This window comes from Astatotilapia calliptera, chromosome 6 (assembly GCF_964374335.1).
Source record: "Astatotilapia calliptera chromosome 6, fAstCal68.1, whole genome shotgun sequence".
Classification (NCBI taxonomy): domain Eukaryota; kingdom Metazoa; phylum Chordata; class Actinopteri; order Cichliformes; family Cichlidae; genus Astatotilapia; species Astatotilapia calliptera.
This window is the reverse complement of record NC_137427.1, coordinates 29,373,737-29,399,179: the sequence shown is the minus strand read 5'-3', so window position 1 is coordinate 29,399,179 and position 25,443 is coordinate 29,373,737. Positions and strand designations below refer to the sequence as shown.

Here is a 25,443-nt window from a genome sequence, read left to right as displayed (position 1 = left end):
AATCTGTAAAACCAAAGGAGTGCGCTAAAAGTCACTAAAATGTTTGGCATATCAAAAGAACTGACAAACCAACTTTTTTTTTTCCTACTACTTTTCTCTGAGGAGGTGCACTCGAGGCTCTTAATTAAAGAATGGGTTATAAATAGAGCAGCAAGCTTTGTGAAGCCGTTGCTTTTCTCTCATTGAAATGGGAACTTTCAGTCACTACTATATTAAGATCACAACTTGCTGTGAGGTATGTGTAATATGTTTCAGTTTCCTTCAGACTTTACAACAACATCCCAAAAATGTCACCACTGGCCTTTCCTCTTTAACACTAGCATTCGTATCAGGACATCATTGGTTATTTATGAAGACCTGAAGCACAAAAACATTTCTACTGTGTTTTACAGGAAATGGGATGAATCAGCAAAATAAAGGTACTGCTTAAAGTCATCAGGATCTGATATTTTTCCACCACTGAAGAAACAAAACAAATACAATGAATAAATTTAAAAAAAATTCCCAGGCAAAGGTAAATCTAAATTAAAGGGTTATTTTTGCAAAATGTCAAGCAAGGTATCTTAAAATTAGAGGTACAAACTTTAAAAGAAATCTCTGAAACATCTCCTTGCTGCATAGAATATATTGTATAAAACAATACTTTACAGTTTTATACAATAAAGACAAAAACAACTGATTCTCGAGAGGATGGATGGTAAAGTGGTAAAGAGTTTCAAGTTCATATTACATTATTTAATATTATTTCTAACAAATTAATTGTACAGTGTAAGGGTGTGACTTTTTTTAGTGACTGAAACAGGTTTCCATACACATATGAAATGGTTATTTTGTTTTAAATGACATTGGTTTAAAATGAATTTAAATACATGTAATATAACCAAAATGTATATTAATTATCAATAAAACTTTAGTGCACTAATGTATAATTGCCATGAACTAACAATCAGTTAAAGTTACAATTTAAAACACAAAATCCATCCATCTACAAATACCAGTTGCCCAGCATCCAGCCATCTTTATTGTCCCGTCTTCCTCCCCTCACTCCTAACTCAGGTGACCGATTCGGCCAGAGATTTCTTCCTGTTAAATTGACTTTTTCCTTTCCACTGTCCAAGTGTTTGTTCATAGGGGGTAGTGTGATTGTTGTTGTTTTGGGGTTTTATATATTATTTTTGGTGTCTTTCTTTATCTTAAAATATAAAGTGTCTTGAGACGACAGGCTCTTGTGAAATAGCGCAATATTACGAAAATTAAATGATTAGTGCACAGATATTGTGGGGTTTCACTCAGTTAACTTTTTTGAGCAATAAAAGCTGAGGGTGGCAGTAAAATGCAACGCCGCAGCTGCCACTTTTCATTGCCTCAAAGAAGAAGCAGACACTGGCGACATCCGGTTCCGTCCAGCGCCATTTTGATGAAACAGCGAGGAGACGATCGTCTGGGATCAGCGACATGGATTTAATGGATTTACACTGAAGAATCATCCGGATTCAAAACTTTATTTTCTGTGGTGGGACATAACCGTGGAGTGAAGAGGAACCTTTTCGTCCTGACTGCAGACGGTGGATTTTTGCCCCAAAGTTTAGCGTGACACCATTGTCAGCAATAGCAGCGTTAGCCGTTAGCTTTTGTTAGGCCTGCTTTCATGTTGTGTTGAGTTGCGTTAGCTAATCTCGAGGTGTCGCATGTTAGCCTTGACATTAGCTTAACATTTACACGGAACATTTCGATTTAAGATTAACCTTTTCGGAGGGGTCTAAACAGTAGTGTGACTCCTGTGGACTGGCCGTGGAGCATTTCACGCAGTTTTGTGGACTTTTTGTGGAGCTCGGTGGTGTTTTGTTTCTATAAATTACAAACTGTACCGAAAAGGCAAAACACTACCGCGAGGACTGGGGAAGCCCCAGGCCCGCTGCTAGCTGCAGTGCGGCTGACCGGGTTTTCCAGCAAGGACAATTCACGACGGACTTGACCTCATTTACCCATGTAACATATTCACACTGTGCTGCATGGACTCTTTTGGATTTGGTGGCACCTTGTTGTATTTTCTTGGACTTTAAAGAACTGAAGAGGCACACGGCGCCGCTCCATGGCGCTTTGGCCTCGCTGCTCGATTATTTTTCATTTCCAGTAATAATGACTGTGTCGTCATCTGCGAGCTCAACCTTTTCCCCATATTAGTCCTTTCTTTGTCCAGTGTTTCAGCGAATAATACAGAAGGTTTACCCATTAAAGTCACCAGATTTAGCCTCCTGTGTTCAGTGTTGACGCTTTCATTTTGTTATACCAGGCCTGTGTTTTTTTTTTTCTTTGTTCTTAACTTGATAAGTGCTTAGACTTGTTTAAAAAAAAAAGAGAGAGAGAAATCCAAACAAAACAAAAAAAATGTCGTGTGTTCACTATAAGTTTTCTTCCAAACTGGACTATAATACAGTCACTTTCGATGGGCTGCATATCACTCTCAGCGAGCTTAAAAGGCAGATTATGGCCCGGGAACGGCTCAAGGCCACAGACTGCGACCTGCAGATCACCAATGCGCAGACTCGAGAAGGTACGCCATGAGCTGACTCTTTACATTATGGGAGAAGCATAATCAGATACTTTGGGAAGAGGCAGCGCATGATATCTACGTATAGGGCTTTTGCTGGGAAAACACAAACAGGGCTAGAATATGTACAAATCCATTGGGATCTACAACATGCCTCTAATAATTTCTTTAAAACAGTTTGACATTCTAGGATTTACTTTATTTGTCCCAAGCAGTTTCATGTACACTGAACCTCCAATCTAATATTTGAGAACGAGCTTTTAATGTCTATTTTTATAAAGGCTTTGTCATTATTTAGTGCTTATTTTAACTGTCACAGCTATTCAGCCTTAGTTGAAGCCCTGGGATCGCATAAGCTGTAAATACTGGGATTTTTCTGTATTTCATAAATATTTTGTAAACTCATTGGATTTCTGTTCTGTGTGGTGTTTCACAGAATACACAGACGATGAAGCCCACATCCCAAAACACTCGTCTGTGATCGTCCGCCGCACCCCGATTGGTGGAGTAAAACCTGCTGGCAGGACGTTCATTGTGTATGTATACATAAAATCTAACGTTGCAGCCTGAGTCATGATTACAGTGTAGTCACCAGTGGATTTTAAATGATAGAGAAATCTCTAGGTTATGTTTGTTCCTTTTGTGCCAGTAGCTTACTACTTTTTTTCTGTTTTCCGCAGAGATCGTTCTGACACAGCTGTGGTGGGACCTCCTAGACCCGTATGTAAAACAAAACCCAAAAACAACACACTCTCCTTCCTCACCCCTCTGTCTCTCTCTCGCCCCCTTCTTTCTGGCTTTAGTCACCTTTCTCAAGAACATCCTGTCAACAATGATAAAGTTGTATCTTCTGTTCACTGTGTGTTGGCTACATTTGTGTTGAGCTTTCGACCTCTGTGTGTTATTTGATGTCTTTTTTTGAGGGTTTCCTGGAGTCACTAAGGTTAAAGTAGTTTGTTGTTTCTCTCTAAAAACCCGGGTTGTCTGCCTTTTTTTTTATTTTGAAATGAACAAATTAAAAGTACACTGTGTGAATGAGATGAGGCCGCTAAGAGAAACAACAGACTAGCCACCATGTTTTTGTAATGCTCTGAACTGAAACTGTTGATAATTAACATGGCAAGCAATTTAAACTGTTAATGACTGTATTTCATAATGAAATGGTTATGTAGCCTGATTTATGCCAGGCAAATGTTTTGAAGGGGTTTGTAAAAGGAAGTATGGTATTTTTGTAATCATAATACATTGTCATTTATTTTCTGTGAAAATATTTTCTGTGGTTTATAAACCCAAAGAAGGAAAGTGTGATTAATTTATATAAACTTATCTTACATAATGAGTGGAATAGATTTGCCACTGACTCTTATTCATTTTATGAGCTTAACCTGCTAAACATACACATTCTCAGATATTTTGTTAAGTCAAAACTTCTGTCATTTATTTTGTCCTGTACAATTTAATCATGAAGATGTTCTGTTCTGCACTGAATATGGACTGCACATAACCCTTAAACTTTGAAGGCTCGCATTTACATTGCTGTGCTGAGATACACTGAATCTAGCCAGATTCCTCAGTGCCTCTTGTGCAAGGAAACCAGTTCAAAGTGTGTTTTTGTTTGTTTTTTTGTTTGTTTTTTACAAAACTGTGGTTTTTTGGGGGGGATCATTACGAAGCTAGACCACACTGTGCTAAGACACAGTATCAGTAAATATCCTTCCATGGTTGCTGCAGTGCAAAGTATGCTGGTGTAGTGTGTCCTGTAAGCTGTAAGCTGCAGACCCTGTCAATAAAGTTGTTGAGTGGTTCAGTGTCAGAACCGCTTGCACCAGATCCCTGTGTGTTCCCTCCACAGCTTTCTGCAATACCCAGTGTTTCCTCTGAGCCTGCTTATCATGATGGATATCCCACCCTGCTGGCTTTTTTTGTTTACTAACATTTAGCCTTTATTACTTAAAAAAAGAAGAGAGATCAAATTTTTTTATGTGGGTGTAAAATGTGACCCTTTGTCCACTCTTGACAGAACCATCCCTCCTCCGCTTTCTGTCGTGACGTTGGTGGTGTTGTAGGGCTGTTAAAGGGAACAGGTTAAGAGAATAAGTGACAACAGCGGTTACTTCATTTTCCTTCCACCAGGCATTTTTTATTTCACCCACCCCCTCAACAGAAAGATCTCTACACTTGTGCCTTATCAGCTCTACATACTTGACAGCTTCCTGTGTCTGCATTTTTTTTTTTTTAATAGGTTGGCTCTGCTCCTTGCTAGCTCATTAGTTTACAGAAAGCATTCTTGAACTTTTTGATGAGTTTTGAATATTTGTGACAACTTCGTTTGACAAGCTTAAATCACTGTGCCCTAGTGAGGGGAAACTGCATACTTAAATTAAATGTCAAGTATTCCTTTGAGAAAATTGCCCTCTGCTACCCACTGCAGAAGAAGCTTTGGATATAGGATTTAGAGGGATGTGTTGGTAGTATTTGCTGATAAGCCCCAAATACTTAAGGAGGCGTGATGTGTTTAAGCAGAAGCTCTTGGACATTACCATAGTTAAAGGCTCGGAAGACTTGCATATGCTAAAGAACAGCAAAAGTAGATGTTTTTACAATTTTCTGTCTCGTCATGAGTTCTTAAACATGCGACTAAAGCGCACAATCTCATTTAAATTTTTTTGGTGCTGTAATACTTTTGTTGCTTTGCAAAGGCAGTAGATAATACATTCAGTATGGAGTTTGCATCACATCGCTGTGTGTTTTTTGGGTATTTGTATTTTACTCTATTCCCCCCCCAAAGATCTCATCCATGTAAAAAATCTCTGAAAAGACACAAGCTTAGAGGCTTTCAGAGTATTAGTTTTTTTCCTTCTAGATTTGCTGACTATTTAGAGGAGTTGGACTTAAAACGGCACGCACCACTTGTAATCCACGTGTTGATTTTTTTTATTTCTTTTGTTAATTGCTACTCGTGCATTACCTTTGTCAGGCACTTTGGAGGCTAAACAGAGGTGCTAATTTTGTTTGAAGAAACAAACGGAGGCTCTAAGGGATTGGTCACAGATGTGGTGGGGAACTGTCGGGGCTCTTGTCTTCCAGTGTGTCTAAAATCTATCATGTTAATACCTTTTAATATATGTGCTCTGATTCTCCTGCAGACGGACTCTTCTCCTTCATTGTCGTTCGCCCAACTTGCGAAGGTACTGTTTCTGTGTATGCTTGCTGTAACGCCAGAAAAGCTAAAAAGATGGGTTGTTTTTTTTGGTTTTTTTCTTGAGGGGTTGACATTGTTCTGATTCTTATATCTCTTCTAAATCAATGTTTTAGACTGCTAACCTGGTTGACGCAAATGCATCCGAGGAGGACAAGATTAAAGCCATGATGACTCAGTCGAATCACGAATATGATCCAATACAGTTAGTATACAATCGCCACACTTGAGCATCTAATTAAATTCAAAATGAAGCATGTAATGTGTATTTCAATTCATTGTCTAGCTGGGCGTGTGTTTAACTCTGTAACTTGTGCCTCCAGTTACTCCAAGAAGGCAGTCGGACCTCCACCTGCTCACTACACCTGCTTTCGTTGTGGAAAGGCCGGTCACTACATTCGACAGTGCCCCATGCTAATGGTAATTAACAGTATTGTTTGATCTTTGTCTGTGTTGCTATATTTTACAACATTGTTGTGTAACGTCTAAAAAAGTAACTGTCATGTTTTGGTTAATGTTAATTTTTGTTGTTTTGGGTTTTCTTTTTTTGCCTTTTTACATTTTGAGGTTCAGGATAAAAGTGTGGAGGGTCCCAAGCCAGTACGAATTAGTAAGGGGATACCACAGAGCTTCATGGTGAAAGCAGAGCCAGGTGCCAAGGGAGCCATGTTAACCAGCACAGGAGAATACGCCATACCTGCTATAGATGCGTACGTGCCAATCACTGACATACGCCTACACATGGCGTTTCATATACACTTTATAGCACATTAAGTTATGTCTTAGTTGGTAATTATCCATTTTGCTGGTGCATTTGTTTTGTTAACAGGGAAGCATACGCACAGGGAAAGAAGGAGCGCCCTCCATTTGTTCCACATGAACAGTCGTCATCTGAGGATGAAAACGATCCAATCCCTGACGAGCTCCTGTGTCCGATCTGCAATGACCTGATGACAGATGCCGTAGTCATACCTTGCTGTGGAAACAGCTACTGCGATGACTGTGAGTTCTCAAAATGTAGACGATAAAAAAAGATTTTAAGTGATTTTTTTTTTTTGTGTGTGTGCGTGAGCTTTTGTCTAAATAAGATCCGTCTGTTTTCAGGTATTAGGACTGCCCTGTTGGACTCAGAGGAGCACATCTGCTTCACGTGCAAACAGTCAGATGTGTCACCTGATAATCTCATTGCCAACAAGTTTCTTCGACAGGTAGTGCTTTCAAACGTTTGCAGTCTGATGTGGTATTAGTTTAATTTGACTGTTTTTGTAAGTGCTGGATTATGTGTTTGCCTTCTTATGTAGGCTGTAAACAACTTTAAGAATGAGACAGGATACACCAAACATGGGCGCAAGCAGGCCCAACACACAGCTCCGCCTCCACCGCGGCCACAGCTGGTCAGGCCTCTGCACTCGAGACAGCAGGACCCGCTGCTGGCCAATGTCACTCAACCACCTCCTACAAATGTACCAACCACCACGGCCCCTCAAACACAGGCCCCACCTACTGCACCTGCTCCTTCTATTCCTTCTCCTGCACCACCTGCTGCGTCTACTCCACCGCCTGCTTCTCCTTCCCCTGCTGCTGCTTCTATTGTCGAGGAAAAAGAAGCTTCGCCAGTCCCTGCACCGGCTGTTGATCGCCGTTCTCCTATGCACTCGACCAACTCCACCGACCAGGGTGAACCACCCCCACCAGGGTAAGTTTACACTGAGATATTCCATGAAAAATTCAGTTCAAAGAAGCCTTTCTTGCCAGACACTGTCTCTATTTGTTTTTCAGGGAGACGCGTCCAGAACCTAAAGGGACAACTGATTCATCAGGACCCTCAGAAAGTGGCTCACAGGTGGGTCCTTCCTGAATAGTGACTTGTTTGCGAGGTTATGTTAGTTAGAGCACCAAAACATAGGTTTTTCATCATGTTAACCTTTTTTCTCTTTCTCTCTCTCTTTTTAAAAAAACCCCATAATTTCTCCCACAGAGCTACACTTTACCAGTGATTGGCCAACTGCCACCTACAAGACCATCTCATCAGTCAGGTCAGAAGATCAATTTATTCATTTAAGCAGATCTGATGAGCTTAAAGGGAAGACATTTGGCAACTAACAGCCTGCCTGCTCGCTGCTCTTTTAGGTCACCATTCACGGACAAATCACTCTCACAGAGTAGGAGCAGTAGCAGCACCAGCAGCAGCAGGCGGAGGTGGCAGACACTGGTAAATCTTGCTTATGCACTATGAACTGTGAAGTGTTTGTGATGTAACATCAGTTCTGTAAAGTCTTTTGTGTACATCTTTACAGGTACCGAAGTAGAGGAGAGCACCCCTCCAGTCGCCTGCACACAGCTCCACCTCCTGTACCTAGTCCTCAGGTGTACCCATCTCCAGCCCTGTATCCACCTCCACCTCAGGCTTACCCTCCTCCATACAGTGCTGGTCCTGGCCTTATTCCTCCTCCTGCTATGAGTTACCAGCCCCAGCCTGTTTATCCCCCTGGACCAACAGTTCTCAACCCCCCCTGGGTTCCCCCTGGTACCCAGCCCCCTCTAGTCCCTCTTCCACCCACCCTCCCACAGCCACCTCTCTGTAAGGAAGACTTCTACAGGCCAAGGCATCACAGACAGGACAAGTGAGTGGGTTCTTTTTGTTTTAGGGGTCTAACGACAGACTGTGGTGGCACATGTGAAAACCATGTAGCACCAGACATAACTCAGGATTGCAATTGTGAACAGTTATTTTATTTTGGAGTTTCACCACAACAGATGACCTGGAATGTTTCTGAGTGTTTAATTTTGTTTACATAGGGTTACCTCCAAGCTGGATGAGTTCACTAAAGACTTCCACAAAGAGCTAATGAAATACCGAAATGCACCAAAGAGAAGAAAGCGATCTTACTCCAGGTATTTATTACATAACGAAACTTGTTTATGCACAAAGCTTTTAAAGGCATTTGTTGCATTTTTGCGTAATCCTTCTTTCAACCCTTCATTCACTCTGTTCATTCCTTCTTTTTCCTGCCCGACTCTCTTCTTCCAGGTCCAGGTCATTCAGTCGATCTCCATTTAGCCGCTCTCCTTACTCGCGCTCTCGGTCCAGGTCAAGATCTAGATCCAGATCCAGGTCTTACTCTTATTCACCGAGCCGATCCCGCTCTCGTTCACGATCCCATGGCAGGTCCTATCCTCGCTCGCCTTATTCCAGACGTAACGGACGCAGTTATGGACGCTCACGGTCAAGGTCCCGATCTCGTTCGAGGTCTTATGGGTATCGTCGCTCTGGCTCACCACGATCTCCTCCCTCCTACCGGGGAGGAGGCTGGGAGGGGCCAGAAGGGCCTTACAGGTCTAGGTCACGATCTCGCTCCCCTGGGGCATACCGGAGCCGCAGCCCTGGCGGACGAAAGCTACCTCCACGCGAGCTACCACCATATGAACTGAAGGGTCCGAGTCCCGCAGGCCCCGAGCGCTTTGAAAGGGAAAGGCGCCAGTGGGAAAAGGAGTATGTAGACTGGTACAACAAATACTACAAAGAATACGATAGCCAACACCCTTCACTGCATCACAGAGGTCATGGCAGCAGAGACAGAGAGAGGGACAGATTGTCCCCTTTATCCAGAGATTACTCACCCCAGGGGAGAGGGAGAAGAGGGAGAGAGGAGAGAGCTGGTCCACCTCACCATCCCCCGTCCTCTTCCTCGTCAGGGACAAAGTCCAGCACTAAAGTCCTGAAAACAAAGAAGATAAAAAAGAAGAAAGCTGGAGAAGAACCAGAGGCGTCGCAACAGCCGGTGGACAGAGGCGATGCCACTCCGGTCAGAGACGAACCCATGGACGATGTACCGTCACACACAAAAACACCTCCCATCTCTTCAAGGCCTGCTGTTAACACTGCGTCATCTAAAGCCCCGCCCTCTAAGAGCACTGCTTCATCTGTTAAATCTTCAACCAAGTCTGCATCAAAAACTCAATCTGAAAAAACGAAGAAGGACAAAGTTCAGAAAGTAAAGCCTAAAGCAAAGACGGAGCCGGTCAAGGTAAAGCCGGACAAAATGAAGAAAAAGACCGGAGAAGGAGTTTTGGCAAAAAAGAAAGACCCCTCATCATCTTCCTCTTCCTCCTCAGCTGTTAAACCTTTAAAGAGTGTTAAAGCCAAACCAGAAGACACCCACAACTCGACTACCTCTAAAAAAGAAAAGGGTAAGAGCTCCGTTGTGAGGCCTTCACTTGTGAAGACCCCTCCACAGTCCTCCCATAACCAACCTCTGCCTCATCCCCCGCTTCATGACAGCCCCCGATCCAGCCATGACATGCGGGGAAGAAAAAATCTTCCACAGGGCGGTGGTCTCCTTCCTCACCCCCATCAACACGGTCTCCCACTCCTCCCCCGACCTTCATCCCCAGTGGACAACCGGAGGAGGATGGGAGAGGAGGGTCGCTCTTTACTTGGACCTCCTCCCGGAAAGCTGAGGAGAATAGATGGCCTAGGAGGTGGAGTGGATATCATGTCCCACTCGCATTTGCCTCATCAGCCCCCACTCCACAGACTCCCACCTTCCTCTGACAGGCCTGGTATCCTTCCGCATCCAGGGAGCCGCGAGCTTGGCCGGGGTGAAACGGATCGAGCAGCCATCAGACCTCTAATGGACCTTCAGGTAGGTCCTCAGAAACTTTTGTTAAACGTATTTTTCCTACTGATTTCCCCTAATTTAACTCCGTTTGAACATTTTGTTTTTGCATCTGCAGGTTAAGCCAGTAAGAATAATCAAGTTGAACAGAGATATGGGGAGAAGAGGCAGCACTGAGGCAGCGGCCTTGGATGAAACTTCATCTGGTCACGAAAAGAACGCCTCAATCTCAGAGCGATCAGCTGGCACAAGCATTTCTGAAGCAGACCGGCACAGTAGTGCAGCAGAAGTAGCTAGAAGAAAAGAGCGCTCTGCATCTGCGGAGAGGGGAGTCTCCAGAGAGAGACCTGGCAGTGGCGGAGAGGGGCAGCACATCTCAGACAGAGAGCAGGACAGAAGCTCTGGAGTGGACAGAGAGCGAGAGAGGTCTGGTTCAGACAGAGAGCGAGAGAGGTCTGGTTCAGACAGAGAGCGAGAGAGGTCTGGTTCAGACAGAGAGCGAGAGAGGTCTGGTTTAGACAGAGACAGAGGTCAGGGGTCTGACAGAGACCGAGACAAGGACAGAATCGCCCAAAAGGTGGCGGTTGCATCGGAGAGAGACACGGAGGGTGAGAGGGCGTCGAAGGCAGAACGAAAAAACTCAGGCGGCGCGAGCGGGGGAGGCAGATCTGTCAGCCTGGATAAAATGACGATCGGAGAGAAGTCTGCCATCACGAGGAGACAGGCAGACCATCAGGAGAAACCAAGAGCATCTTCTAAGGAGAAGGGCGAGGGCTCAGAAAGAGCCGCTAAACCTGACAGGTCACTACATTTGCTTTTCTGCTTCTCCTTATCCATGACTGAAAGACGCGATGATACATTTGTTCTGTCTGTAAACACAGTTGTTAATAGTTGTAATTATATTCTCTAATTACCCAGGAGTGCGTCCAAGGACAGAACAGAGAGGAGCGTTCCCTCTGGAGAGAAACCAGCTGCTGCTCGCAGAGAAGGTAATTTGAAGCACGAGTCGAGTGTATGGCAGGAAATGATAACTTTGATTTTGTGTCTTGCTATCTAATTACACATTCATTGAACCTTTCCTCTTTCCTCTCACCTCCGTGGAAGCGGTCAAAGACGTTCAGGAGGCTGCTGTAAAGAGCAAACCCAGGATCAGCCGAAAGGCTCTGACAGGCCACATTACAAGCTCCACTAAGTGAGTGCCTTTTCTTTTTTTTTCTCCTTATACAGCCTTTAATTTTCACTTCAAAATGTTATGTAGTTTATTTACTTTGTTCCACTCTTCATTTTATGCGTCTGATATTTGCATCTTTAAGTTGTTTCCATTAGGATGGCACGAGAATTTAAATTGTTTCTATCTGTTTCTGTCAGCGGTTCATTAGCAACAGAAGAGGAGTTTGAAAAACGTAATCAGTCTAAAGCTGTTTATTTGGGAGGGCTAGGAAAACTCATTATTTTAGTGTTGCCAAAGCAAAGTAATGAGTTCAGTGGCACAGTGAAACTCACATTGAATTACATGACTTGTGTAGTTGTGTAATTTTTGTTTTTGTTCTTTGTAAAAATACATTAGACACAAAATATCTTAGGATTAGGGTCTAATTATTGATAGTTATTCAATTTTTTTTTTAATTTTGTGGACATAAAAATTAATTTAAGGTGAAGCAAGTATAAACTGTTGTTGCAGCTCAAGTTTGATAGAAAAGTGTTTCCCAAAGAAAATTGTACTATTGTCTAAACTGTGGTGTCGTATCTGCTCGTATTGAGATGTTTAAGCTTTTCTAAAAACTTGTTTTTCCTTACAAAAGGTCGTCTCATGAAACAAAGCAGGACTCGGAGAAAGACCAGAAGACTTTGCCTTCGAAACCTGCAGAACAGCCTCCACCGAGCCCCCTAAAAACCCGTGCACGCAGCCCGAGCTTGAGCCCGGTGCTCAGCCCGGCCAGGGAGGAACCGCTCATTCAGCCTCCTCCCCGCTCCAAGTGGGAGAGGGAAGATGACGAAGAAGGCCAGGAAAATGAGCTTAGTGTAACCAAGGAGCCTTCCCCAGTGCTGCAGAGGCCTCGAGGTAGAGAGCTGCAGCAGGAAGCACCTAAGCCTATTAGGACTGAAACCCGGGATGCTACAAGAGAAGAGAGGAAAGGAGCAGTGAAGGAGGAGAAGAAGGGAAGAGCCACAAGGGAAGAGGGTAAGGGTGGTAGGACGGGCCAGACAAACTTGGACAAATCAACCAAAATTAAAATCGTGAGGGAAGAGGGGAGAGGAGTGAGAGAAGAAGGAAGAGCTTCTGCAAGAGAAGAGGAGCGGCGAGGTGGAGGAAGAGAGGAAGGGCGAGTAGCTCCAGGGAAGGAGGAGAGAGCAGCAGAAGTCAGAGGTGGAGGAGGGCGAGAGGAAAGTCGGGCCCCCGAGCCCAGGAGACAGCGTTTGTGCTCCGACCTCGGCCGCGAGACAGACGAGGCAGCTTTCGTGCCCGACTACAGCGAAGGCGAAGGTTCTGAGCCTGAGAGAGGGCGAAGCGGCAGCGCCAGTCTGTCCCTCAGCCAGCGCTCCCACAGCCCCACCCCAAGTAACCACAGCGGCTCAGCCACCACCACGACAGACAAGAAGAAGAAGAAACACAAGAAAGTTAAAAGGCACAAAAAGCACAAGAAACGCAGCAGCCAGGACAAAGAGGCAGAACACAAGAAGCACAAGCACAAGAAAAAGAAACGCAAAAAGAACAAAGACAAAGATGGGGAGGAGGATGAAGAGGGCAGAGAGAAAGGCTCTGCATTAACAGAGGCATAACTCAAAGCTGCAAGGAGATTAGGACGTAAAGATAACGGCTAACACTGGCATCCTGCTACAAGGAAACTGATAAATGTCAGCTGTTCTGATGCTTCCTGTCTCTGCAGCTCTCCACGGTACCCTTGTTCCTGTAATGCAGAAAGACTGCAGCTGAGGTCTCTTCAATATTCAATGTGAACGTCTTTGCAGACTCTGGGCCGGGGAACAACTGGGCAGCGACGCTGTGCTGTTGTGGTCAAACTAGAGCTGCAGGACTCTGACGTGAACTGCTATGCTATGAATAACACAAACTGTGCTCAGGGATGTGATTTCTTTTTGGCAGAGGAGGAACTGCAGATTATCTGCCTCTGATTCATTTGTAAATATAGATTAACTCTTGCTTTATGTAATAAATTCTCCTCAGTTTGTTTTGCTCACATCCCTGTGTGCTATTCAGGACTTAAATGTGAAACTCTTCACTCCTTTGAGGGCTGTCTTTCTGGAGAACGCTGCCAGCACATTTTAGCTCATTAACCATGAAATCGTATACGCTATTATCATTGTTTTTTCTTCCTTTTTGGCAATTGTTGGTTCAGTTCATGCCGGTATATTTTTTCTTCTTTTTTTTCTCTCTTTTTTTTTTGTGATGAATAATTTCCAAGAAAGGCAACGGAAAATTTCTGAACAGGCAAACCAAGTAAGGTTAATGTTATGCTGGTTGATTTGTCTTATTGAACGTGACATAAAATCTGATTGCTACCTGGTAAATTATGAAACTCTGGAAATTTGTGATTAATGGGCTAAAATGAGAAATTACTAATGTGGTCCTTGAAGTTGAAGCAGACTTTTATGCGTTCATGTTACACTGGATTGTATAAGATGTTTATAATACTGACAGATCAGTCAGCATGTTTCTGTTCCAAAGGTTTAGTAGCTAGCACATTGTCAGTGAGCGAATGTGTGTGTGCTGTTGCGAAAGTGAAATGTGATGGAAGTTGAACAAATTGGAGGACAAGACTTCTTACAAAAGATTTTTTTTTTTTATTAAAATGTTTTGACCTCATTAAAATCCCCAAGTTGTGTTTTTTGTTTGTTTCTTGGTGTTTGAAATTTCAGTTGCTTTATGTGCTTCTAATGACTGTAGAAAACATGGATGACCTGACAGCTCCAGAAAAATGAAGCCAAAGCGTCTCTGTGGCTACCTGCTGTCTGGCTGCAGTATAGTTTCATAAGTACTGCCCTCTCCATGTTAGTGGATGGGACTAGAGTCAAAATAAAGGCAGTGCTCCTCAGTTAAATTTTCCCAAGAATGCTTTCTGTCGTTATTCATAGTTCTTATAGCTGATTTGGGTTGAAAAAGTCATGTTTTTAATTGGGTAGCAATGTTATGATTGACAGCTGAGTAGGCCCACTCGCAGGAGGAGAAGGTGCCAACTCCAAAATTGTGATTGTTTGAAACTTGTTCAGTAAACTGTACTGACCATCAACAGGGCCCTGATGGATAGTTGCAGTTTAAGTTAAGACTGTTTCCTAAGCTAATGCAGGCTGCAGGTTGAGTGATGCGGATGCTGTACCAGTCCATCACGGTGAAGAGAAAGCTGAGTGAAAAAGTGAAGCTCTTGATTTCCGGGTTGCTCTACGTCCCTACCCTCACCTATGGTCATGAGCTTTGGGTAGTGACTACAAGAACCAGATCACAGATACAAGTGGCAGAAATGAGCTTTGTCCAAAGGGTGGCTGGCCTCTCCCTTAGGCAGGGGCTCAGAGTAGAGCTGCTACTCCTCCACATCGAAAGGAGCTACTTCAGGTGGTTTGGACATCTGATAAAGATGCCTTTGGGCGGCTCCTGGGTTAGGTGTTCTGGGCACGTCCCGCCGGGGGTGACCCAAGAGAGATTATATCTCTTGGCTAGGGAGAGGGAGATCTGGACTTCTCTGCTTAGGCTGCTGTCCCTAGGAGCCGTCCCCGGATTAGTGGAAGAAGATGATGGATGGATACTAGGTGGTTAGTTTTTGATATTACTCATTACACTGAACTAAATTTACTGCTTTTGTATTGAAGTTTGTGTCCCAAGAGGGCACAAGGGTCACACTTTGCTGCGTTAGCTTTTTATATCCAACAGCCTGTGTTGTTTATGTTTTTCCGATAAAATCATATCACTTTCTCTGGTATTTTGATTAGACTAAAGGTTTAAGATTGTGGGATTTTCTGTTTTTTTGTTTGTTTCTTTTTAAAGTGGCGCTGCAGCACTCTTCCCACCAACGACTTAGTAACTTAGTTTACTTAGCATCTTTAAAGAATACCCTGCTCTGGCATTCACATACTACCAGCAACATCAGTTCATGTAGTTTCTATCTCATTATCTTGATTTATGTTTTCTTTGACAATGCAAACTGAGTGATTTAATTAGAAGGCTTCTAAACAATCTATTAAAACATGGCTTATGTCTATACAGTTAATAAATTGTATGACTGGAGATTCATTTCAATATTAGACATTAACAGTGTTTATATACAATGTTAGTCATGTAATCGAATTTTAAGTTGTACTTTTTGTTTTGTTGCTGTTGTCTATTCTTAAAAATAGTACAAAATAAAAATAAAAATTAACAATGGATATATTGTGTTAGCATTAGTTTCTATCTGTGCTTTGTCCCGTCTGAGTTTGTCTTGTTTGCCAAGTATGCCTTGTCCCACGTTCCCACTCACGGGCCAAGATACCCACCCCATGACCCACCCTTGTTGTGGTGAGTGGGCTTTCAACAATGATGCGCCACCTCTCTCTCTCTTTTTTTTTAGTCATCTTGCGCTACACACAACTTCACAAATGAGGGTTATAAACACCTTTTAAGTGCAACATTGAGTTTTAAAAGTACGCACTAGTTTAAAAGTCCATAGAGATAATTTCTAGGATTTCTGCAGGGTGGTGCAGTGGTTAGCACTGTTGGCTTACAGGAAGAAGGTTATGCATTTGAGCCTTCTGTTCTGGAGAAAAACAGAGGCCATTTGATTAGGCACACCCCATTAATGTTGGGTTGGTTCTGCTTTTTCTTTCACAGCTACCTTAATTATTCATGGCACAGCATCAATCAGATGCTGCAAATTTCTCAGCTGGATATCCATGATGTAAATCTCCTGTTGCACCAGATCCCTGGTGCAACAGGAGATCTGGTTTATTATTATTATTATTATTATTATTATTATTATCTTAAACAAGTGAACTTGTTTTTTTATACAAGAATTATATGAATAAACTTGTTTTTTTGGGGGTGCTTTGCTGAAGCACCCCCAAAGATTTCTTACTTTTTTTGAAAATATTTGCTGTTTGTGTGACACACTACTAAAAATATAAAAAGTATACAGTACTTAATTGAGATGGAACATTTTAACAACAAAAGTATAGATAACCTCCCCCCCCCTCCCAAAATGGTTTGTTCCAGCTCTCCCCTGCTCTGGCTCTAGCGCTCTTGCTACCAGAACGATGGTGGCTGAGACGCAGCACAGCGGAGGTGTAAGTGCCTGGCTTAAAACAGGACATATTAGCTGCATTTAACCTTCAGTTACTCTTTATATAGTTAGGTAGGAGTCACACCATGTTTCTTTTTTAGCTGAAAAACATTACACCCAGGTAACCTGCAGTGTTGAAAACTTGTTTTCCGAGGATGTTTGCTCTGTAGTAAATTCAGCAACATTTGACCGTCCTGTTGATCTCATTGAAATGTATACAGCCTATTTAAAATCTAAAACTTAACATTGTCCGTAGCCTGGTGTTGTTACCACTGTCCTGTTTGAAATGTAATGAGAGAAACGGGTTATATTGTCATATGTGCATGTGCCGATATTGAACCCAAGGTACTAACTAGCTAACTGACTGGATGCCCATTAACCTTATAACTCCTGTTGTGTGTGTGTGTGTGTGTGTGTGTGTGTGTGTGTGTGTGTGTGTGTGTGTGTGTGTGTGTGTGTACAGAGAGACAGCCAGGTTCATAATGGATATGAGGAAGTTTTTTCAAAAAAAGGAGCCACATTCAGGTAAAAGTGTAAGATCAAATGATCCATCAATAAAGGATAATGTTGGATCAGTGTTTCAGTATTTAGACAGTCAGAGGGAACTCGGGACAACTGGAGGCATTTAGGGATGCAGGGACTAACAGAGACGGGGAAGACGTCTCATCGTGATGAGTAAAGTTTACCTTGCCTGGATGGGCAGCTCTCTGGGTGCTCAGCACCCCCAAAGCTCTGATCCTAGAATCACCCCTGATTTAACCCATTCACTCAGTGAAGCAGTGGGCACCAATCCACTGCCCAGGGAGCAGTGTTTAGAGACGGTACTTTGCTCAAGGGTACCTCAGGGTAGTTGTTTGGTGAATTTGAATCCACGACCTTCCAACATGGGGGGAACACTCTACCTACAGAGCGCTACCTCTTTGAAAAGGTCTGAGCTTGTGTGACATGATGTGTTATCCTGCTGGAAGCAGCCATTAGAACATCTGTACACTGTGGTCTTAAAGGGATAAACATGGTCACCAACAATACTCATGTGGATGGTGGTTTTTAAATGACGGTACTTTTTTTGGTACTGAAGGGACCAAAGACTGCCAGAGTGTACCTAACGAGTGTACACTGTACATAAGTGAAGCTGCAGTAAAGGCCCAGCCAAAAAATCGTAAAGGAGTAAACCCATTGTTTAACGGTGTCCATGAGTTCTAGACTAGTCACTGCCTGCAAATGTTTCTCCACTAAGCATTAAAAATGATCATTTCATTCCTGATTAAATTAATTTGTTGAAATACTTCTGAGTCCTAAAAAATGGGAGACGATGTATAAAAATGTCACTCTTTGACAGTGGGGGCAGTGCTTCTCTTTCAGTCTTTCAAAATAAAAGTAAGTTTAGACTTGGAGCTCATTTTTATCATTTATTTGTAAACGGGGCATTTTCATAAACAGCTAAAATGACAAAAATTGTAGCTGTGTTTCAAAATAGTAATTTCCTGCAGCTTTTAAACTGGTGTGTGAACTGGTGAAGACTTTAGTGGGGAAACATGTCAAGAAAAGATTAGCTGTGTAAATTAAAACAAATCACTTTTATTGTCACATCACATGTGCAGGTACACTGGTACAGTACATGTGAGTGAAATTCTTGTGTGCGAGCTTCACAAGCAACAGAAGTGTGCAAAGTACAATAACATAAGAACAAGCAAACAAGAATGGCTAAATCTGAGAATTATATGAATAAATATATGTACAATATGAGTGTATGCATATTACTGAATGTGTATACTAAATATGTATGTCTACGTGTGTGTATATATGTGTGTGTGTGTGTGTGTGTGTGTGTGTGTATACATATTTTACAAATTAAATAGAGTAAAAATAAAATAAATATATAAAATATACAGAGGTTGGTAGTTGGATATTGTGCAAAACAAGTGGCATTAATGTACAGTGTGGAGTGCATAATGTTGAAGTTCCAGTAGTGGAGGTGAGGTGTCTATTAAGTGTTCAGCAGTCTGATGGCCTGGTGGAAGAAGCTGTCTCTCAGTCTGCTGGTACGGGACCGATGCTGCAGAACCTCCTTCCTGATGGAAGCAGTCTGAACAGTTTATGGCTGGGGTGACTGGAGTCCTTGATGATCCTCCCCGCTTTCCTCAGGCACCGCTTCCTGTAGATGTCCTGGAGGGAGGGAAGCTCACCTCCAATTATCAGTTCAGAGCACCGCACTACTCTCTGGAGAGCTTTGCAGTTGTAGGCGGTGCTGTTGCCGTACCAGGTGGTGATGCATCCAGTGAGGATGCTCTCAATGGCACAGTGATAGAAGGTCCTGAGGATGCGGGGGCTCATGCCGAATCTTTTCAGTCTCCTGAGAAAGAAGAGGTGCTGCTGCGCCTTCTTCACTGTTTTGTTTGTGTGTACTGACCACGTAAGATCCTCAGCCAGATGTACACCAAGGAACCGGAAGCTGCTCACTCTCTCCACAGCAGCGCCGTTGATGGTGATGGGGGTGTGTACTTCTCTGCACCTCCGGAAGTCCACTATCAACTCCTTTGTCTTTGCGACGTTGAGGGTGGGTCAGGGCGCTGACCTCCTCCCTGTAAGCTGTCTCATCACTGTTGGTGATAAGACCCACCACTGTAGTGTCGTCCGCAAACTTTACAATGATGTTGGAGTTGTTAGTGGTCGTGCAGTCGTAGGTGTAGAGTGAGTACAGGAGAGGGCTCAGTACACACCCCTGTGGAGCACCAGTGTTCAGTGTGATGGGGGATGAGGTGATGCTGCCCAGTCTGACCACTTGGCGTCTGTCAGACAGGAAGCTAAGGATCCAGCTGCAGAGGGAGCTGCTCAGTCCTAGATCCTGCAGTTTCCTGTCCAGCTTCGAGGGAACGATGGTATTGAATGCTGAGCAATTAAATGGGTGTACCTAATGAAGTGTGGACTGTTTAAAACATTTATGTTTGGATTCCTCGTGTAAAGTGAATTTCTTGGACTGACATTTATATGCAGATCATGCACTACCTTAATGTGTGCATGAATTATGTTTCTCTTCAATGCCAACAGTTAACAGAGCATGACGAATTGAACCTGCACCATTTAAAAACGGTATATTTCCAACAATTAAGATGAAACTTCAAAAGTGACTTTGAACTTATACAAGTATATTCACTCACACATGACCACTTTAACGTTTAAGATTCAAGCCAAATCCCAAAGTTAAATCTGGACTTTATCCTTGCTTTTGTTTTGCATGGGACGCACAGTACAAACACTTTGTGGAGTACTGCTGTATATTTGAATGAATATTAGATGGTGGTTTGTATCCTCGAAAGCAGTCTTCTGGATTCAGCAGTGAGTCTTTGGCTTTGGCAGCTCATCCCTTTTCTTTTCTTTTTTTTTTTCGCAAACATGAATAATTAAAGTGAAACGTCCCAGAAAGAAAGCTGCAGTAAGACGCAGTGAACACTGTGTGGTGCTCTAAGTCCTGTAACTTTTACAAAATTGGGAGTGAAACAAATTAACAATGAAAAACCTTCTCTCATGCTGCCTTAGGTTCAAAAAAATACAACCCCGCATGTTCCCACCCTTCCCTCCCTCCAGGAGAACACGGCACACAGCAGGTTTCGCTGTGATGCGTGCGCCCGTGCTGAGTGATGGCGTGACCGCAGGATCACAGAGAACAGGCTGGAGGCTGGAGATGGGTTCACAGACAGGTGGAAGGAACACAGAGAAACAAGAGAGCAGCAGATGTATTTCCCTCAAACAGCAGCGCGTAAAAGGACGTTCTCAGTTAGTCTGCGGATTATCTGTGTGTCTCTGTGTGTGTATGTGTGTGTACGTGCATAAATGTATATATAAGGTCATCCTTAATGGACTCAGAGCTCAGCGAGAGCATTAGAGAAGATTAATATATTGTTTTAACTTGTGCCCAGATTATCATCACAACTCATTATTCCTCTCCTCTGCCATCACTGCAGGGTAACTCCACATGTGTGCACCTGTTATCTGCCTCTGCATGTGTGTGTGTATGCGTGTGTCTGCTTATGTTTTGTCTCGTAAGCGTGACATCATTTCCTGTCATCAAGGCCAAAGGTTGCTAAGCAACTTCACTTCAGCTGATTGTCGGAAAAGATGCTTCTCCAGTGCCGGGCTTACAGCCTTAAGTCTCGTCTTATCTCCTGTCATAAATATAACGTCTAAGGGAAAGATGCTGCTTATGTGTGCATGATCGCCCGTGCATTTGTGTGGACGAGTGTGCATTTATGCTTACCAACAGAGCGCAGGAAAAAAGGCAAGAGAGACAGAGAGAGGGAGAGAAAGAGAGGGAGGGGGAATGTATTTTCTGATAGATATGTTTCCCTGAACTAATAAAAAGGATGAGTCAGTAATGTTCCCGCCTGATGGGATAAATCCAGCTGTAACGCAGCAAAACATCGGGGCTCAAGTTGTTATTATGGAGACACAGACAACCAAAACTTTGATGTGTGACTCCAAATAAAACGCCTTCATTAAGCTGCTTTCGTGCGAGGTGATGGTTTACAGCAGTGCAATTGAAACGTGCTGTATGTTGGGGACGAATGTGAGAAAGAAGACAAACAGATATATTATTAGGAATGATGTCAGCGAGGGCTGAATAAAGATTACAAAGACTTAAACGCAATGTTGTGCAATTCAAAAAGCGCAATTTTCAGCCTTCAGAGCAACATTAATCAGCACTTCTTCATGATGGTTTAAGCAACAGTTGAGCATTTTCAACATCAGGTCAGTGCATTCAGTGACTGCTTTGGTGAGCCACGTTAGTTTTCAACAGATGCACCTAATAAAGCAGGAACTGGAAGGCCTCTTTAACAAGACTACTGCAGTGCTTGTAGGTCTTCAAGTCCAGGCTTTAGGCTCACTTTAACCATCTCGGCTCACTACGTTCACAGCATCGATTCTCTCCCTTTCTTCAAAGCCGAACTTTATCCATACTGTGATTTTGATATTTAATTGCTTGAAGGTGCCTATAAATCAAACATATTTCTCATTTGTCCACTTGCCCCAATTTGGCTTTGGCAAAAACAAACAAACACAAAATACATGAAGATAAAATAAACATCATTTTTATAATTGTTTTTTATACTTTAATTTTTATTTATCAGTGGAGTTAGTGATACTTTGATTCTCCAATTATAAAAATGTTAAACTTATATACCAAATTTGAAAATAACTAGTTACCACTAGTAGCTGAAAACAGGAAAAAAAGTAAACAAATTGTATTAGAATTGCTTTATAAGATCTTAAATGCAGACGGTGTGGTGGGTTGGGCTTTTCTGCATGTGTCTGTGCCTGCGTGGAGCCTCTTTCCTCCTACCGTCCACAGACATGCATGGGTTAACACCCCCCCCCCCCCCACACCTCCCCCCGGATGGGAAAATAAGTTTTGAAAAGTTACAACACCAAACAATCATGAGTAGCCTCCTGCATAGTGGCCGTACTTGGTTAAAAATGAGAATTACCTCTTAGTAATATTAATATGCTTATTTGTATCTTATTTATATTATGCAGGCTGTGTCACCTTCACTAAAAATGTGTTTTGTTTCCTTACAGAGTTTTTTGTTTGTTTTTGTTTAGTAAAAATTGCTCATGATGGCTCTTTTAACCGCTGGAACAGTTTAACTGATCTTGATATTTTTTACAGTGTAATCACATGTTAAAAAACGGTCATGTGCCACAGTGTCTTTGGGCAAGCTATCGCTCCTGAGGCATCAGCGTGTGCGACATCTAGAAAGTTTTTAAGGCATAAAATAAAGAGCAGCATTAATGTGTGTGTCGCTTTAAAGAAGCGTGCTCAAGTCTTAGTTAGACCAGAAAAGCTCTATAAGTACTGCTCGATTTATCACTGTGTAATTCATCAATGCAAAATGATGTAACAGCCGTCTGAGGGCTGGATTTATAATGACATCTAAAATCAAAAATGTTCCTCCTGTTTCTGGGAGTGCTGCATATAGCTGCTGTAGCACTCTATATACTCAATATGCACTTTCTAGGCTTTTCCCCCCTCTGGTATTATTATGTAATTTTATCATAACCAAATAAAAAAAGCTTTTTACAGTGAACTATAATTTTCTATTATACCCTTTTAGACTTAACGTGCGAGAAATATTTCATAACTTCCTCAAGATGTCACTCAGTTTTTCCCACGGTGCGACCTTGTATTCCTCCTGCAGTCTTTATATTTCTCACATTCGAATTTGCTCTCTACCTGTTTCATGTTGACGTTAATTAATTAATGAGTTTACAAACAGCTCTTGGTTTTTGTGACGAGTGTGTTGTCTGTCAGAATTGCCTCAGATGGTTTAAACAGACGTGAAGGAAAAGAAACCAGTTAATTACCGTTGCTTCCTTTGTCTTCCTGCTCTGAACTTTAACAAGCTGACACTGAGACAGCTGACCGTACTGTGTGTGTGTGTCTGTGTGTGTGTGTGTGTGTGTCTGTGTTACCCTCTTCATACACAGATCAGGTAAAGGAGTGGAAGCATTTAGTCTCACACTGTTCACAAATGTGCATTTACAGTACGTGTGTGAGTGTGTGTGTCTGTGTGTTCTTTGTGTGAGGATGTTCCCTCGGGGGGTTGTCATGACTATTTCAACGATTGATCAGGATCATTGATCTGTAATCGAATTCCCACAGTGTGTGTGTGTGTGTGTTTTTGAGTGTGTGTGCGTATCTGTGACAATGGCATGAAATAAAGCATGTCCCTATATATAATGTTATGTGATGGTCACCATGGAAACACACCCAAGGGGCGCCTACCACACACTGATAATAATGTTTGGCCTAGATACCCATCCTCAACTGATAACAGAGGGAATGTATTTCTGTGTGTGTGTGTGTGTGTGTGTGTGTGTGTGTGTGTGTGTGTGTGTGTGTGTGTGTGTGTGTGTGTGCATTTCCGTACTAATGTAAACCAGCATTTGAACACACCACGATGACAAGGCTGGAGTAAAAAATGCATGAAATGATTCCGTGGAGCAGAAAGTCTTGCATGAGTTACACAAGACAGTAAGTGTGAGGGAGATGAGATGAGCTGCAGGAGCGGGAAAACGAATGGGAGTGGGAGTGGGAACACACAGCCAGGGAGACCCAATAACAGCGGATTACAACCAGCGCGCGCACGCACAAACACTCACGCAGCGGCTTCAAACAATGCTCATCAGTCTGCTCCTCCGGGAGAGTAGGATATTAGCTGCAGAGGTCGGCGTGAGTGTTTGCGCGGTTCAACGTGCGTGTGCTAGATATCTTAAACCGTGTTGTTGAGATGCACTAAATCTTTGATGTATGATGTAGGTTTAAGAGTTACAATAGCTCTGTAGAGTCTGACTGCTGTGAGTGAAGATTGTGTACCGCACAGTGTTTTCCTGCGCTGAGTGAAAACCTAATCTTAGTTTGTAGTCCCAGAGGTAAATCATCTGCTTCTGTAGTTAAGTCCTGAGCAAAATATCTCAGCATTTCAGTGTAGACCCGCGCAACCCCGAATGATGTATCATTTGATACGGTTACTTCATGTCAAGTGCCCCCACTACCCCCCACCCTCAACAGATAACGATTTTCACTTCAACTTACGACATGAAGCAGGTTACAAATTAAAGAGAAAACACGAAGCCACTAGATACCTTTGATTTTCAGACGGAGGAACTGGTGCGATGAGCCCTCCTTCGACACATTTCCTCCACTTGTGTCTGGATGACTCTGATGGAAATCTGTGAAAGCGTCTGCATTTGTTATGATTCTCCTCATTCATTCACTTTATGAAAAAATTCTAAAGCAAATGAAAATGAAAATCAAAAGTTCAGCTCATCGCTAGCTTCAGGCACGCCTCCGTTTACAGAGCTGTCGTCATCAAAACTGACATCTTGACACCAGAGCGCTCTTCAAGAAAAAATTGAATAATAGAGTAGGAAAATAGAAAAAAATAATCAACAGCATCTGGGTTTAAGAGAAGTTACCAGCCGACTGGTGACAAGGAGTCATTCTCCCTATTTGGAAGCAGAAAGGTGATCAGCTCAGAGAAGTTCCATCTGTGGAAAACCGTCTTCGCGGATTCTCCTCAAATGTTCTGTTCCAGCTGTCAGAAGTAATCAACGCCTTCAAAAAACTGAATTTGAATCTGGATTGTGCGATCACGTATCGATCTCTTCTCCTGATCAGTGAGAAGTCTTCAGAGTTCTGTAAGGATGTTGCTTTTACATCACCTTCACTGACCTAAAGTCTGAATATGAGTGTCGTTCTTATATAGTGCTATTCTACTCAAACTGAGCACTCAAAGTGCTCTCTGCTACAAGTCTCATTCAGAGTTTGCATGTTCTCCCTGTATTTGCGTGAGTCCATTCCAAAGACATGCAGTTAGCGTGAGTAGATTAATCATTGATTCTAAATTACTGTAAATGTTTGACTGTCTCTCTGTGTTGGCCCTGTGATAGGCCGCTGACCTGTCCAGGGAACCCTGCCTCTGGCCCTGTGACAGACGGGATAGGCTCCAGACATCCGTGACCCTAAGGACAAGCGTCAAGAGGACAACTATGACAATTTTGTTATAAATCCATTAAACTGGAAGAATAAAATATGCCTATGACAAGTTTTATGTTAACCAGACTCTAGACTTTGTTAAACACTCCAAAAAATAACTTAAAATAATCATGGAAAGGATTTCCACATTAATAAGTGGCTTTCTATTAGCATCAAGATTAACGTAATTTGCATGAGTTGGATCAGCTCAATTAAATTAACTTGGGCTCATCTGCAGTAAATAAGTTGAATCATCATTAATTAATTTAGTTGGT

At 42.7% G+C, this 25,443-nt stretch overlaps 1 protein-coding gene across 2 annotated transcripts; it reads left to right on the top strand.

Moving 5' to 3' along the window:
* The first annotated feature begins 1,395 nt into the window (after positions 1 to 1,395).
* On the top strand, positions 1,396 to 14,192 carry LOC113024424 (uncharacterized). 2 transcript variants are annotated; one of them, XM_080303081.1, is made up of 20 exons: positions 1,396 to 2,554; positions 2,988 to 3,087; positions 3,232 to 3,271; positions 5,698 to 5,739; positions 5,867 to 5,955; positions 6,074 to 6,170; positions 6,324 to 6,460; positions 6,580 to 6,752; positions 6,855 to 6,958; positions 7,052 to 7,446; positions 7,530 to 7,593; positions 7,729 to 7,786; positions 7,881 to 7,962; positions 8,048 to 8,374; positions 8,550 to 8,645; positions 8,782 to 10,396; positions 10,488 to 11,170; positions 11,288 to 11,358; positions 11,474 to 11,561; positions 12,172 to 14,192. In XM_080303081.1, exons 1-20 carry the CDS (start codon positions 2,389 to 2,391, stop codon positions 13,148 to 13,150), a joined length of 5,406 nt encoding a protein of 1,801 aa, XP_080159207.1. In that variant the 5' UTR covers positions 1,396 to 2,388; the 3' UTR covers positions 13,151 to 14,192. The 2 variants fall into 2 exon arrangements, with proteins under 2 accessions (XP_080159207.1, XP_080159206.1); XM_080303080.1 differs by having other exon boundaries at positions 6,318 to 6,460.
* Positions 14,193 to 25,443: the final 11,251 nt, after the last annotated feature.

What these genes read in the sequence shown, in the direction of transcription:
- LOC113024424 (XM_080303080.1), top strand. Translation starts at nt 2,389, where the DNA reads ATGTCGTGTGTTCACTATAAGTTTTCTTCCAAACTGGACTATAATACA. An exon ending in CACGAATATGATCCAATACA is followed by an intron (nt 5,956 to 6,073) that starts GTTAGTATACAA and finishes TTGTGCCTCCAG; the next exon opens with TTACTCCAAGAAGGCAGTCG. An exon ending in AGAGCCGCTAAACCTGACAG is followed by an intron (nt 11,171 to 11,287) that starts GTCACTACATTT and finishes CTAATTACCCAG; the next exon opens with GAGTGCGTCCAAGGACAGAA.